This window comes from Silurus aristotelis (genome assembly GCF_946808225.1).
Source record: "Silurus aristotelis genome assembly, chromosome: 25".
NCBI classification, from domain to species: Eukaryota; Metazoa; Chordata; class Actinopteri; order Siluriformes; family Siluridae; genus Silurus; species Silurus aristotelis.
This window is the reverse complement of record NC_139598.1, coordinates 17,645,250-17,661,384: the sequence shown is the minus strand read 5'-3', so window position 1 is coordinate 17,661,384 and position 16,135 is coordinate 17,645,250. Positions and strand designations below refer to the sequence as shown.

Sequence of the window (16,135 nt, the reverse complement as noted above, 5' to 3'; positions counted from 1 at the left end):
AATTGGGAGCCATCTTGGATTTGCCCCACGAGAATGATCTTTTTTTTTTTTTTATAGCAAGTGTATAAGAGAGAGAGAATGAGCAAGTGAGAATGACTTCATCTTGACCAAACTAAAGTGAAAACGGAAATTGTTTTTTCTAAAAATAGAATGGAGGTGCTCAAGAGAGAGAATGCTCAACTCTAACGTAGTGCTCTTTATCACCTAAATGTACTGTTTTTTTTTAGTAGACTTGTGTTTAACATTTGTGGAAGGAGTCTCCGGTTTTAGCGCTCCATGGGAAAACATTCAGTACAGAGGAATTAATGCTTGACATGACAAGCCATGGTTTTCACCTTTTCTAACTTCAAAGATATAAAAACTGCTTATATATTGTTGAGAGAATGACTGTTTATAGCTGCTGTAGCATAAGTGATAGCAGGAAGTTGTTTGTTTTGTTTAGTGTGTAATTATTCAATGTCTAACACATTATAAAGAATTTTAAGACCTGGAAAATGGTTTTTGGAAGGTTCCAGTTATAAAATTAGCCTCGTACTTACAGATTAAATGGTTGTTCTCTTACATATTGAGGTAGTCACTCATGACCTTGGTCTTCCACTAAACACAAGAAACATCCTTCAGAGAGCAGCTTACAGACACAACACTGTTTTTTTTCGAGAAACTGCATTTGCTATCCTTAAAACCACTTTAGAGGAGAACACTGAAAAGCAACAAGCTTCAGTTCAATGACAGCCGATCATAAATCACATTGACCTCCACTGCTCAAAGAAAGGTGGCATTTAATTATAAACGTTCAAAACAAGGGCCTTCACCTTGAATCAGTGTCTGCATTGTAATTGTGTTTGCTGCGACTATGAGGTTTGTCTGTTTACAAGTAAAAATGGGTTTAGACAGAACCAGAGTGAAATCACAGTCTAGCAATACTGTACATCAGTTGAATTTGTGTTCCAAGAGCAAACAATGATATCACTGGTGGAGGGCTTGTCTGTCTGTTTTTGTCTTACCATAGAGACGAGAAGCATACTGATTAGGACAAGCGTCCAACAAGCATTATCCATGAAAAAAATGTACTCATTTGCTACTGAATCATGAGGTCAATTATTATTATTATATAATATTATAAAATACAATTTAAATAAAAAACAGTACTGTTTTTTTTTTTTTTCTACTGTAGTGTTTTACTGTTTCTTCATGCCAGGATGAGTTGTTTTAAACACTGGAAATCACAGTAAGATTTTGGAATTCATGTAGCACATTTGGCAGTAAAGTTGACATTTTAAACCAAAGTTTTCAACATCTGTTCTATGTTTTTTTGTTGATGTTTTTTTCTTACAAAATTTGCATAACCATTTGGAGTGGAATCTATTTAAAATATTGCCCATAGTGCAGCAACTTCCACTTTAAACCAGAGGAATCAGGAAACTCACATCTGTCATCAAAGCATTATTTCCCTGGCGAGGTCACTGGAACATGCTGGACCATAGGGTTGTTTTTTTGGCTCACACCCACATTTAAGTGTCAAATACACACACACACACACACACACACACACACACACACACACACACACACACACACACACACACACACACACACACACTCATGCACGCTTTGCAAACTGCACAAATGTAAGCGTGTTTTGAGGCAACATGAACAGTGCCACAGAGTCAAATAAAGTGAAAAAAAAAAAAAGAATAAAATCAACATTTAATTTCCAAACCTTCCAAATCAAATTAGTTCATTGCCATGTCTTTGCATATGCATCAGTAGCAATATGTATTTACAAAGATTTACATGACATTTTACATCCCCTTTTTTTAAATAGCTAGGGGTCAAAATTATAACAAAGTTTGCAATTTTCCAGTGTTACTTCAACTCAGAATGTGGAAAAAAAAAATGAAACTAGCCTTCACTTAATTCAGTCATGAGAAACAGTGTTCATTGCATTTCACACACATTTTTTAATCGTAATATTTAATTCACTGTTCACACTTTTATGGACACCATAATCCTGGAATAGTCTAGTTTGAAACTAGCTCAGAAAACTGCCACTTCTTACCTAGTTCCAAAATAGCCGAGGTTAACATAAAAACATTTGTATTAACTTGTTAGGTGAATTATAACTATTGGTTCTATAGGTGGTAGAAGTATAGATGGTTTATGTGGTTTTTAGACGGAAGAAGAGACAAAAGGAATTTATGCTTGACATTCATTTAACTTGTTTAGACACATAGTCTGGACGAAGTCATTGAATTTTTTGTCAGTCAGTTGAGACCAGTGTTGGACAGTAACAAAGTAAATGTAATTCGTTACAGTATTTAAGTTGCGTTTTCACGTATCTGTATTACTGTATTTACATTTGCTTACTTTAAGTTACTTACTGTATCGTTACTACATTTCAGTATCAAATATATTTTTACTGAACCACATTTTACGACATTTCATTTTATTTATGAGGATAAAAACGGTCGAGCATGCAGCAAGCCACCAATCAGAGTCAAGCGCGTGCTCTGTTTTGATTAGCGTATCTACTGATCTACAAACTTTCTTTCGGTTTCTCCCGTTAGGGGTCGCCACAGCGGATCCTCCGCACGTTTGATTTGGCACATGTTTTACGCTGGATGCCCTTCCTAACGCAACCCTCCCCAATTTATCCGGGCTTGGGACCGGCACATAGAGTGGCTGGGGATGGTTCCCTGACCGGGGATCGAACCCGGGTCGCAGCGGTAAGAGCGCTGCATCGTAACCACTAGACCACCAGGGGACCTACTGAGGAATAAATGATGGAAAAAACTCCAGACTCAAACTCGCAGACACAACACACGCGGCCTCATTTGCGTTATTTATTTTAAGCAGTTTTTTGGGCTCATGCTAATTTTAAAATCAATTAGTGTTTGACTCATTAATATCAGTTTATTAATAGATCTGTGTGCTGAGAGTAGCAGAATCTTTTCACATAAAACGAGTTGATTAAACAAGAGGCTTGTGACAAAAATGATAATAGGAACATTATAGCCATAATAAATCATAGTACTTTGGATACTTATGTACATTTTACTCAATTGAAGGTTTAAAGGGAAAAATTTTACTTTTACTGAAGTCATATTTTACTGAGTACCACCACGGTTTATGAGAAACCACAAAAATAAAAAAAAAATTATTTAAAGTAATGAACTAAATAAATCTGTCCATTGTTTTGTCGTATATTGAAAAAATATTTTACTTTGTTTTATTTTTTTATTTCAGACCGTGTTTACTGAGTTTGTTCATCATGTGACCCTTATATTTTCCCATTTTGAATCTGACTGGCAGTCATTTTGAATTTTGCCCTGCAGCCAAAATGCCGTCATCATTGCTGTCTGATAATATAAACTAAAAACCTCAAGTACCCTGATCGTCAGTCACTCATTTATGATTTCACAAAACCCCAGTCTTTGTAGAAAAAAGTACAAAACTACCAAATATGTGAAAGTGTCACTTTAAAAAAAGAAAAGAAAGCAAAAGCACTAAATTGGTGAAAATATTTACATTAGTACCTTGTTCCTCTTTGGCTTGCACATGAACCAGAGGAAACCGTAAAATCCACATCTGTCATTAAATCAGTATTTCTCTGGGGTGTCTGGTGTTTCACCTCTCATCCCCTGAATTGCCATGAGCCATCTTCTGATTCAGTGCACTGGAAACAGCTGCATATCACAATGTCGGTTTATAAAAGAAGTTTCCAGGATGTACGCTCAGTTTCAGCTAAAAGTACATGAACATTATTAGCATTAGAAGACTTTTTTTTGGTAATGCTGTAATATACAGTGAGGAAAGAATCGTGTTTTACGGACATACCCATGCGGTGTAGTGTTTTTTTTTAGTTTTGTGTTGGTTCTATGGTTAGAGGACTCAACATCTATTCTGGGAATATCTCGAATAAAATATACAAATAACAGATACAATTGGAGTTACTGTTACTCTCTTGAAGTTGATTATTTTCCTATACCAGCATTTCCTAAAATGAGTTTATTCCTGTTACTCCACAGCAATTTGCCACAGCTAATATTAATGGAACTTATTAAAAAATTACACATCATACTCTTAATAGGTACGTTTAATGTCTCCGTGAAACTAATTACTTCCTATTATCACTTTTTCTAATAGCAGCTATTAACAATGGTTCCCTCAACAAATGACTAATAATCTCCCAGACAACAAGACAAACTGGAGTGTCACACTGTCTGTGCCTGTGTACAGTCAGATATATTCTATCTATAAAGTATGACTTTTTCCACATAACCGAAAAAAAGAAAGAAAGAAAATGCCCTAAGCAGTGCACAGTCACTCTTTATCTATAGCCAAAAATTGCACTTAATATAATATATTTTATTTGAAACCTCAACAGATATTAAAATGTCACTCGAAGCAGCAACGGATAATGTACTTAAGTGAAAGAGGGTCTGAGGTCAAGTGCTGCATGCTGTCCGTGGTCAATAGATGTAGCATCAGCATGTTTAACACTAATACTGATGTGTTTCATTCAGCGGAAAAATTTTAATACCAGACATTTTTATGACATTCTTATTTATTATCCTAATTCTACTACCTTTTTGCCTTCAGTGCTGTAATGATATGGTTAAGTGAGGTATATTTCTACTTAATTACAGTACTTCAGGAAATATTTTGTCTGTTAAATCTCATGCACATATCAATTAAATTGAGTTTAAATGGTACACACATTAGCCACAAAATACCAAAGAAAACCTGGGCTCCAACACATAACACCCTTACTTGTCTGGCTCACCTTGCTAATCTGGTAACAATTACAGTAACAGCTTTTCCATTGAATGGATTCAATAAAGATGAATGCTGCTGATGAAGCTGCTCTATAAAACCTGCTCTAAGATCAAAGCATTTCTTTGGAGTTGACAAAATGTTGTCTAGTAAAATAGTTTTTGGGTTTTTATTGGAAAACACCCATTGTGTTTGCGTAATACTGTTTACTCTGGATGCTTCGCATGGAAAGTCTGAATAATTTTAGACTTATACGGTAATTTTTAATAAGAAATGATAGTCTTTCTTGGTGAATCTGCTTTAAAGATGCAGAAAGGAGCCCAACACGGAGAATAAAAGGGTGGAGAATGTAAGCTTTCTCCACCCATCACGCTACATACTATTACGGTACTGTGAGAGTGTCCTTGTGCTTTGGCCTCGATCAGGTTAGCATAGTGCGAGATCTCGCAGCGTCACGACGAAGAAAAACGCTAGCAATATTAACCGACTATTGCTATGGTTTGGATCTTAATAGTCCACTAAAATTATTTGCTTCTTTTCCTTTTAATTCCGTAGCGCCTCTAGCAAAGTGGGTCACAAGAAGTGCACAAAGGCTCTCGGTCAGCCTCCATGACACAAGCCGCTTGGGAAAACAGAGGAGCCTTTCACCGCTTTGTCAAACAGTCTGACTCTAAATGAGAAAAGCTCAGCGTAAATGCCACGTTGCTTTGTCTTCTGGTTCATAGAAGGTTACAAAACTGTATTGGATGTACTTTTCAGTTTTTTTTCTGACATAGTTGGTAATTAGCATGCCAGTTATCATAGGGGTATTTTTGGGGGCTTTTTTGGGAGTTTGGGATGGGGGATGGGCACTCCCAAACCTTTCACAAAACAGAGTGGAACCCTATAAATGGATGAAAGGGGCAGTGTTTACAGGATGTTACCCATCCCTCTCAGAGTGGGCTCCTAGGAATGTTCGCAGGGGATGGAGTTTATCCAAAGGGGGCGTGTTGCAAAGTAGCAAGGCTATAAATACATGTCGAGCCACAGAGGCTGCAGCTCTTCAGCACAGCTGGGCTTCACTGGAGCACCACAGAGGGTACATCTGCACACTTTACCGACTAACTGTAAGCCTTTTTCTTCTCCCAGCTTTTGTTAACTTCTCTTTCTGCTTCTTTGCTTTGTTTCTCCTTTTGTTATTTTGTTTACCCAGCTATTTTTAACACACAAAAGAAAGTTCAGTGAACACTGAGCATTAAAAGAAGATAAAGATAAAACAAAAATGATCTTTGTACCCGGACTGTATTTGCTAAATCTCGGCTTATAATAGACACAATACCAAAAGGTTCTTTAAAAGCAGTGTGAGATGGCCGGATCTTGTGCTTAAGTAAATATTGACCTGAATAAGACTTTGTCTGCAATGTCAGTGTAGCAGGATTAGTAACCAAGGATGTGGGTTTGAGAGGGAGAAAAAAAAAAAAAAAACATCAAAGGCAAATGTATCTAATAATAATGATTTTTGTGCTTCCAATTCACTTTTGATTAAATGAACTATTTACTATTAAATAAAGCACGACTATCAAAATATAATTTTTATAAGTTGAATTCAGATATGGATTGGGAAAAAAACAGATATGAAAAAATGAGTGCATTTTATATAACTGTGCTTTGATGAGGCAAATTGAGTCATAAGTGTTGAATCACAAATGGATTTTCCTAAACAGAACTTTCATTAAAATGATTAATGTTTGTTAGACATCATATTCAGGGGTATAATTTAATTCTAATAAGCTTTAATGGGAAATATTACCGAGATAATTCTCTTGATCGTATCGAGGTTTTGTCTTCATTTGCATGTCGCATCATTCTTTTTGGTTACAATGGTTTTGTTGGTTAGTCAAAATCCTGTGTTGTACATTGCTGGACAAGTAAAATGGTTCTTTTTTTCAGATCTGGGTGTGCCTTTTTTGCCGTAGTATACGCAGGGTCTTGGGAAATGAGATATATGTGTGAGCTCATCTCCCCTGTGTAACTGAAACTGCCCAGAAATACCTTGAAATGTTCAACATCTCTGCCATGTAACGTCTTTCTCAGCAAATGCATGTTGAAAACAGATGTTTTATACTTTCTCACTAGTGCGGGAATTACCCCCGTTATAGTCTGGCATCATTTCACAACTCTTCCCGTCATTCTGAGACACACTCATGATTTAAGTTTGGATGGTTATTTTGGACAGTTGTAAATTTTCAATGTGTTTGTTCTCATTCAATCCTAGGAGACACCTGATCTTTCCCAAGCCTCACAATCAGAAGGTGTGGCATATTATGACTCCGGGCATGTCTGCACATGTTCAGATTTTAACTTTCCCACATTTTGCTGGTTGGGGTTATGAGGAAACTGAAAAAAACTACTCCAAAACAGTCTGTACTATAATACTCCCACACTTGTTTGATCCCTGTAATCATAATGTCTGGTTTTGTCTCAGGTTGCCTCAAAGAACTCATGTTGGGCAAATACATGTGACCTTTAGAGGTGGCCACATTGATTCAGGCATTGATTTTGATATCACTTAACTAAGAGAGGGTTTTTAAATGACTTATCTTGCTATGTTACAGAGAAAGCACTTGACTTCCTTAAAGGATTAAGACAGGACCTCTTTCCCGGCATCCAATATGAGTCGTGTGGAAGAATGGGTTCTGGAGAACAAGGACAAGATTGAAAAGGGAGTGGAAATCATGAGCCAAGGCTGTGAGGTCCTGGCAGCCACTGTAGGCCAGTTCCATCCCATCCTAGAGGCAGTTTTTGTGGCATCAGCTGAGCTCCTTAGCAACCCAGAGGGCAAAGAGGCTAAGTATCTTACTGAGCAGTTTGAAAGGGTCAACCAGAAGTTGGAAGGGATCCAGGATGAGATTGATAAACTTGCTCTGGAGCTTCAGAGAACATCACTGAACAAGCAAAACTTTGATCGTGAGGCACAGATGATCAGTCAGTATGAAAAGTTTCAGGAGTTTGTCACTGCCAAACCAAAGTTCAAGGAGAAGAAGAAGGAGAAGTTTCTTAGCCAATATGAGAACACTGACCGTGATGTGAACCTTGATGGTTTGTACAACTCCCTCATTGGAGAGAACACCTCTGGAGATGCAATGCTGGATGTAATACTGGCTACCGAGCAGCGTAGCAGGAGGGCAGTAGAGGAATTCTGTGCTCGCCTGAAGAAGCTGTTCATGGTTGGGATCATAGCAGTGATGGGCTACACTGCCCTAAAGGAGGGCGCCATCGGAGAGGTTATGGTGAAGAAATGGCAAGTCCGCATGGAGGACGTGGAGACACGCATGAAGGCGGCAGTGGATGAATGCGTGAACAACTTTCCTGCACAAGCCAAGATGGATGTAGAACGCCTGATCCTGGAGAAGCAGAGCCATGTCGACTCTGAGTTTACTAAATTCCTCCTTGATGCCCTTGTCAAGAAGTATGACTGGGTTTTTTGGTCCGTTAGGGTCTTTAATCATGGTGGAATTTTTTTCTGGAATTGGCTGGCTGGCAAGCGGTACCATGGAAGTGGAGGAGGTGTCAACTATTTTGACCTTTTGACCAACAACAAAATGAGGATCGTGGTGTCTTTCACCGCGAACCCTAAGTCGCTCAACAAGGTCCAGATAAAGGATCAAATAGAGCATGAAAGGCTGAAAGGTGACATGATATCTGTTGCTGAGTCTTTGTGCAAGAGTCTTCCCAACTGCCTTGTTCATGCTGTCAGCCGCTATAAGAGAGTGGAGGAAGCCAACAGTTTTGACCCGGAGTGTTATTATTATGCGGTTCACAAAAGGGCCCACATTTGTATCCACTCAGAATAGTGAAGATTTAATCAAATTATATATATATATATATATATATATATATATATATATATATATATATATATATATATATATATATATATATATATATATATATATATATATATATATATATCATTGGCAATCAGACTTTTTTTTTTTTTGTTTCTCTGGTCTTAATACTACACAGTGCAATGATATGATGGCAAGTGTGCCAGGAATTCCAGTTCCTTTTTTAAGGCTTCTTATACTCTGTAGACTGTAAAATCGCAAATATAAGATGTATGTATAATTTAGTCAAACATGTTTAATCATGAGAAATATGCCTGAGCACTTTTTGTATTTTGTCTCTCACATTTGATACAAAAATTGGAAGTGTGTTTATAAACACTTGCATGATTATGCTGATAAATGAATATGCTGGTAGCCTCATTATTGACCCAAAGATTTTATCAATTACATTAAAACATATTCAAACTATTGTTCAGCTAACTGTTGATTTATTAACCCATGCTTTTTTTTATGAGTTCATATCAGTCAAAACACTACAATAAAGAAAAAACCCAACAACAATAATAACACATTATTTAGTTATTTCAAGTTATTTAAAATGGTTTCCTCAAAATCTTAAAAAGATGCATTTTGGAAATGAATTCATCACAATGTCAACCTCCGGAAGGGTTAAAATCCAAGAATAGTAACTTTTCTTTCTCCTGAACATGGGTGTGTCTCACATTCAGCTGTGTACAGGGAAAGACGGGTTTATGCGGAGTCTCTCTTTTATTGTCACGCGATTTTAAGGTGAGTTTTTGGTCCTATAATAAATAAATGTTTGGTTAAATAATAAATAACAATCGTTTATTTTAAACTATTAAGAAGGAAAAAAAACTCGAGTAGATGTAAAGAGTTTCTTGGAATGGCAGAAGTTTTGCAACCCTTCGGGCGTTGCTTCGAAGCGACCGGAAGTTTTTCCCGTTGTATAAAAAACAGTAAATTAATCAAAATTGTTTTGGTTTTACGATGTATTTGATTCGACAGAACATTACTCGAACATACAATTAGTCAAAAGCGTGTCGATATCTCAAAGGGGGATCAGTGAATACAGTTTCTTTGGTCTTCAGCCAACCAGGAAGTGCGTGCGACTTCATGCAACTTGCCTTAACACGCGCCTTCCTTCTCCATTAACCTGTGCGCGAGCCTTGATACTTTCTATTGATTATATTACATTGTCATATTATTTGAGTCAACACCATGTATAATGTATATGTAGCTATACACTTCGTTGGACTATATGCTGTAATGGTAACTCATATAACATTGTTTACTTAACTGAATTAAAATGCCTTACTGAAATGCGTGCACTGTATGTGCATCATATTGTAATGACTCTTAGCTATATATTGCGAAACATTATATATTTTAGTAAATAGTTTTACTTCACTTTTTGCTATATAGGTATGTGTATTGTATATCTGGAGGTCTTTGAATTACATTATGCTTCTCATCGTATCTGGTCTGACTTTATTGAGAATCACATCTTTATGATGCAATATCATAAAATATTAGGAATATAAAATAAGTAGTATTTCCATGTCTTAACATGCACTATATTTGGTTATGCATGTTAGGTGTACGTATGATCTCACTCAACGTTATGTATTATATGTGTATAGATGAATGCTTAACTAAGCTGTATCTGTCTCTGTCCCTGTAACACCTTGTTTCTGGCCAGTCTTTAAGTCTAAAAATCTGTGACACAGATGTATAATGTAATCTAAACATACCAGTAGTAAAAGATGGTGCCATTACCAAATATATGTTTCCTGATGTAATTATGTGAAAAATAAATCAACTGGAAAACTACACTAAGGGTCATCTGTGCTATACTGTAAAAATGCTTTCATTACGTTCTTTGATTATTTAGCTGTCACTTGTGTATGTCCTCTTTTTAGCTTCTCTCTCTGATGATTTCCTACATCCAGGCAGGAACAGCCACAGGATTCTATATACTGCAAAATAATGATTTTAGATGCTGAAAACCTCAACCACTATCCGATATGTTAAGACTGCATTAGTGGTGCGTTTTATTGCAATTCTTGATTCTCTCAAGTACTTCAGTAACCCAAGGGATGGATGGGATGAGGCAGCTTGTAATGTTCTGTGTAATCTTTTCTAGTGCTTTCTGGTGCTGAAAAAACTGTGTAGGAACATTTTCTATAGAAAAGCAGAATATATGATCAGCTAATTGTTCAGGAAATCAAAAGAATAATCATACAGATCTTATATTTGTAAAGGTTGAAAGAGGTTCAAACACCTTATAAAATATTAATATAGTTAACAAACTAATAAAACGAGTGTTGCAGGAATATAAGCAACTTAATGACAGTGTGATGAAGGAGAGTTATTGTTACCAACCCAATGTTTTTTATATTTTGCCTACACCATCATGCCCAATGGTGTTATATCACTCTTAATTCCAATAATTTAATTATGTATGCCACACTGTACTTTTTATATTTGGTTGAGCACAAATGAATTCCTGTTAGCATTTATGGGTTTAGTCGTTGCCTCACTCTTATGAAGTTAATACTATTCTGTTGTTACTAAGAAGACCAAAATATTAGCATTCAATCTAATTGTTAGAGCCATCTATCTGTCTGTCTGTCTGTCTGTCTGTCTGTCTGTCTGTCTGTCTGTCTGTCTGTCTATCTATCTATCTATCTATCTATCTATCTATCTATCTATCTATCTATCTATCTATCTATCTATCTTTTCTTTTGCATGCATTCACAGTGCAAAATGGGACTGAAATTCATTGAGATTCTGTTCAGGCTGTAATTCAGTGTGCACGAGGCTGGAAAATAAACCATTGAAGAAAGTAAAGAGCAAAAAACCTGCAAGGAATTTCATCAAAGTGTAACTGACAGCCTCATTTTTCTTTTGTCTGGTTTCCATAGAAACTGTCAGGGTTGCTTTGGAAACACCCTCCTGCCCAGCGAGTTGAACAACCTTGTTAACCGTTTGTCCACCCACGGTGGCATTTGCACAAACTGAAAACAGAAAATACCATAAATTCTAAGCTGTTGAAGGATATTATGATGTCGTTATGTTTCCCTCTCTTTTTAGCCGCGTCTCATTTGCATTTAATTACACTGTCATTACTTTTTCTGTGTGTTTACAAGATCAGCAAGTGAACTTTACAGTGCTAGCCTATGTAAAAACATTGATGCTTTAAAGGTGAAGATGGCTGACATTGCTTTTTGTATCTGCTTTTAAAATAATGAGGTCAATCCATGTTTTGAGCAGCAGTATTTGGTAGGTTCTGACTTATTTTTTCATATATCCCTTCAAATAAAGCTGCCCAAATATACATGTTGGTTAAATATTACTTCATTCCCCTCCAGTGACCTGTTGAGTTTTTTTTTTTTCTCCATCAAAGTAAATTCCTTGTACTTTGTTTCATTAACTCATGGGGTTGGGAGTTATTGAGAGATTCTTGCTCTGATAGCTGAGCTCACTGGCATTTCTTTCTTTCTTTCTTTCTTTCTTTCTTTCTTTCTTTCTTTCTTTCTTTCTTTCTTTCTTTCTTTCTTTCTTTCTTTCTTTCTTTCTTTCTTTCTTTCTTTCTCACAAACAGTGACCTCACCTTTTTTCACTCTGGTACAGAAAACAGCTGAAAAGCATACCACAATCAAGGACTGACTGTAAGTTCTCTATTTACTACTTCTGGCTTGTAAAATGATGCCTAGCCTGACACCTCTAATGCTTTATCTTCAAATATTTTATATATTAACTTGGTTAATTATTTAGCACGTTAGCAATATGATGATTTGCAACCTGATCTTTGTGCTTTCTTTTCTCACACGCATAGATTTTTTTCATATAGATAAAAAAAATGGCAGAAGGCCTGCAGAACTTGATTGCATCAAAGAAGGATGTAGTGGAGAATGTGATGGAGGCATTTGAGCAGGGAGCGGAGGTGTTGGCCAGCATTGCTGGGGACCTGTTCCCCGTTTTCTCCATCGCTGCTCCCATTGTGAAGCTGGCGCTAGATAACGTCGAGAGCAAAGAAGCACAATACATGAAGGAGCAGTTTCAGAAGGTGCGTGAGCGTCTGGATGTTATATCAGAGGAAATCCAGCGCATAAACGACGAGGTGAGAAAAAGCGGGATGGATGCAACTTATTTCTCAGTGGAAGAGAATATAACCAACCAGTTTCGCAAATACATGGACATCCTCAATGCCAAACCAGCTTTTCGAGAGGCCAAGAAGAAACAATTCCTGGACCACTTTAGCAGGTCTGGCGGAGAGAAAAACTTGTACACTCTTTACGGCGCCGTGACGGGAGAAAACTTCTCGGGAGAGTCTGTGCTGGAGATCACACTCAACTATGAACAAAAGAGCCGGCGGGTGGTGGAGGACTTCTGTGCCAGACTAAAGCAGTTGTTTTGCATAGGTCTCATCGCTTTAATTGGATATACAGCTCTGAAAGGTTGCGATGATGAAGAAGAGCTGCTCCAAAGTTGGACCGAGAAGATGAACATGGTCCAGTCAAAAATGAATGTGGTCATTGAAGACTGCATCAACAGCTTTCCAAATCAGGCTGAGATTGATATCAAGCATCTGGTGAGGGATCAGAAAGACAAAAGCAACCAGCAGCTGGCTGACATGATCATTGAGAACCTGAAAGGGAAGTACGACTGGGTGAGCTGGTCAGTCCGTGTCTTTAACTCGCCAAAAGGCTTTTTCTCCAGCAAGAAGGACTTCCAGTGTGCCACAGGCAAGAGCAGGTTTCAGGTGCCTTCACCAGATGAAAATGTAAATGTTGTGGTATCCTACAGTGCATCTCCTGAACCTTTAGATAAAGCTTTAATCATGCAATTGGTCCAGGACCAGAAGAAAGTCACAATTCCTGGGATTGCAGAGCTTATCTTTGAGAAGACCCCTATGTGTGCGGTCCATGCTGTCAAGACATCGTGCAAAGAAATGTCTTACTCATGGAGCTTTCAGGATGAACTTCACTTCTTTGAGGAGTTTAAGACCTTTTACTTGTTTGTTCATTCTTCTTAAATCACATTTAGGAAAAGGAAGCATAGGATCACCTTGTAGGAAAATCAAACCATCTATAGTTTCCATTTTAAAATAACAAATAAGGTCTTAAGCAACTAATCATTTTCTTTAAAAGCTGAAGATTTTTGAATGCTTGTGAGTGAAGACTTCGGTTCTGTGAACATCTTTGTCTTTGTCTTTGTCATTATATGGACTGCATTTGCTGTTTTACAAAGTTTCTTATGACTTCTGGCTGTTTGGGTAATTTGTATGTCTTGGGTGGGGGAAAAGAATGACTGGGAGGCTTTAAATCAATGCTGAAATAAATCCGTATCAGGATCTAGTTAAATTTTACTAATTCCCGCGAATGCAATAATCCTGCCAGATGTTTTGTTTTAACCTTTTACAAAAGACATATGTATAACTTTTTGTCTCTGTGCATATGTTATAGTGTGTATCTTTTAAAGACATGGGTTTTTAAAAACACTATTAAAACTACAGACCTTGCGTTACTTGTTTTCACCAAAACCGGGACATGTAAGAACATGACAAGAACGGAAAAAAAAAAAAAAAAAAAACGTTTCGCATACGATTCCTTTTCAGCCTGTTGGACTGGCACAGATTATTTTTCTATTGCATAGTGATAAAAAAAAAAATATGTCTCTAGTTTCACTTTTACACGTTTTACAATTGTATTATTATATAACTCCAGGTTTATAGGTTGCTGTTCTGATGTTTGACAGTGATAAACGATCACAAGTCATGTGATTTCAAGTTAATCACACTTCTGCCTTTTTTCTTAGCAGCCAGCTTAGGAAATGTCTTCTTTCCAATTCAATACAAAAAAAAAATACATTTGTCATGTTTTGTCATAGAAACACTATAGCAATAGCAATGCATTGTTATTTTTGCCTGTGGTCAATGTTATTCTTGTCTTGAAGGAAATGGGAAAACTTCATTTATGTCAAAGTGAATTGAAATTTTTTTTTTTAAATGGATTCTGTCCGTTAATCACATAAGCGAGATTCAGCAAGTATGAGCAAGCAGTCTGCGCCAGTTCAGCAGGTTATACACCTGAAATGCATCGTTGATTGATTCCCAAAACTACTATGTTTCATAAGTCTGTCAACTGATTCTTTGTTTGTTTTTTCCTTCATTCGTGCCTTATTACCTTGAATTGCAACTGTCAAATCTTTTGCTTACAGTTTATGGATGATTTTAGCTCAAATTATCACTTTTATTAAGGCTCCGCAATTTCATAATGCCGATGTCATATCTTTTTATGGTATTACCTTTATATTGTGAATGCATTGAAATATACATTATGATTATATTATAAATATGGTTGTCTGTTTTTTAATAATGTAATTAGTCACATATAAATCTGCAGAATATTATACAGTAGTGTAGTACAAATCCCTTAACAAATTATTAGTTCAGTTAAATACTTTTTTTCACATTTCTACTCAATTGAAAATAATAAAAGTTCTCCCTTTGAGCAGATTCAAGCATGAAAGGTGAAAGTAGTGATCAGTGAGAAATCAGGAATAATGGATGCAGTTCAGTGTTTCATTATCTTGCACATAAGACCTTAAGGAGATATTTGCCTATATTTACAGACACACTGAGAAACTTTACCTAATACACACTCTTCCCAAGACTATTTGTCCACCTGCCACAACTCTTTATTTAATGTGCTTTTCCTTTTTTTTTTTTTTTTGCAAAAAAGCAAATGTTGAAAAGTTGTGGACTGATCTTTAGAAAGACATTACACAGTAAAATGTGAAGTGAGAGTTTCCCAAGAAATCTTATATCTTATATCTTATATAGTACAGATACTTTGAAAAAAGTGCTTAAGTACATTAAAAAGGTAAAAATCCTGTTTTACTGTGCACAACTGGGATTATGTAGCAGGTGTCATCTTGATCAAAACCACCTTTTGCAAATCATGGACCATTCATTGTAACACCAGAAGAGGAGTTATAGACACACATCAGTGGAGAAATAGATGTGGTCGTGCGCTGGGTGAAACACCCTTTTTACTCTGTAATTATGCCCAGGAACAGCAGACTGTTGGGTTTCTATATGAGACTCAATTCCGCTTCACCATGCATGCTAAAAAACATTTATAAATACGTTACCACAAAAATAAATGTTTAATGCCGTGACTCAAAAAACACAGCAAGGATTAGACAAAGCAATACTCAAAAGCAAATATATTTTGGTTTATTTAGATTTTCTGGACAATAAACTACTTTGCTGGAACCCTAAAGGAACTGATCTTGTATAGTGTGGATATGCAAATATTATATAGAGTGAAATCTTGTGTCTCGATTGGATCAAAGGAGTCTGATAAAGACAAGGAGTTACTGGACACTACATAAACTAATTAAAAATGGTTGGTTGTCTTTTTTTTTTTATACTTAAGGAAATGTTTAGTTAACATCTCTGTAAATTGGCTTTTTCAGAAAGCGAATTTCCACTTTGGTATTTT

At 36.5% G+C, this 16,135-nt stretch overlaps 2 protein-coding genes across 2 annotated transcripts; both read left to right on the top strand.

Annotated features, from left to right (window-relative positions):
- The first annotated feature begins 5,821 nt into the window (after positions 1–5,821).
- On the top strand, positions 5,822–9,073 carry rpz5 (rapunzel 5). The gene is made up of 3 exons (XM_083530508.1): positions 5,822–5,854; positions 7,371–8,645; positions 8,728–9,073. The coding sequence occupies exon 2, from the start codon at positions 7,428–7,430 to the stop codon at positions 8,607–8,609; it is 1,182 nt and encodes a 393-aa protein (XP_083386634.1). The 5' UTR covers positions 5,822–5,854; positions 7,371–7,427; the 3' UTR covers positions 8,610–8,645; positions 8,728–9,073.
- Positions 9,074–12,486: 3,413 nt separating this feature from the next.
- Positions 12,487–14,981, top strand: rpz4 (rapunzel 4; the record flags this gene model as incomplete). Its single annotated transcript, XM_083530509.1, has 1 exon — positions 12,487–14,981. The coding sequence occupies one exon, from the start codon at positions 12,487–12,489 to the stop codon at positions 13,660–13,662; it is 1,176 nt and encodes a 391-aa protein (XP_083386635.1). The 3' UTR covers positions 13,663–14,981.
- Positions 14,982–16,135: the final 1,154 nt, after the last annotated feature.

Coding starts and splice junctions, on each gene's coding strand:
- rpz5 (XM_083530508.1), top strand. CDS start 7,428: ATGAGTCGTGTGGAAGAATGGGTTCTGGAGAACAAGGACAAGATTGAA.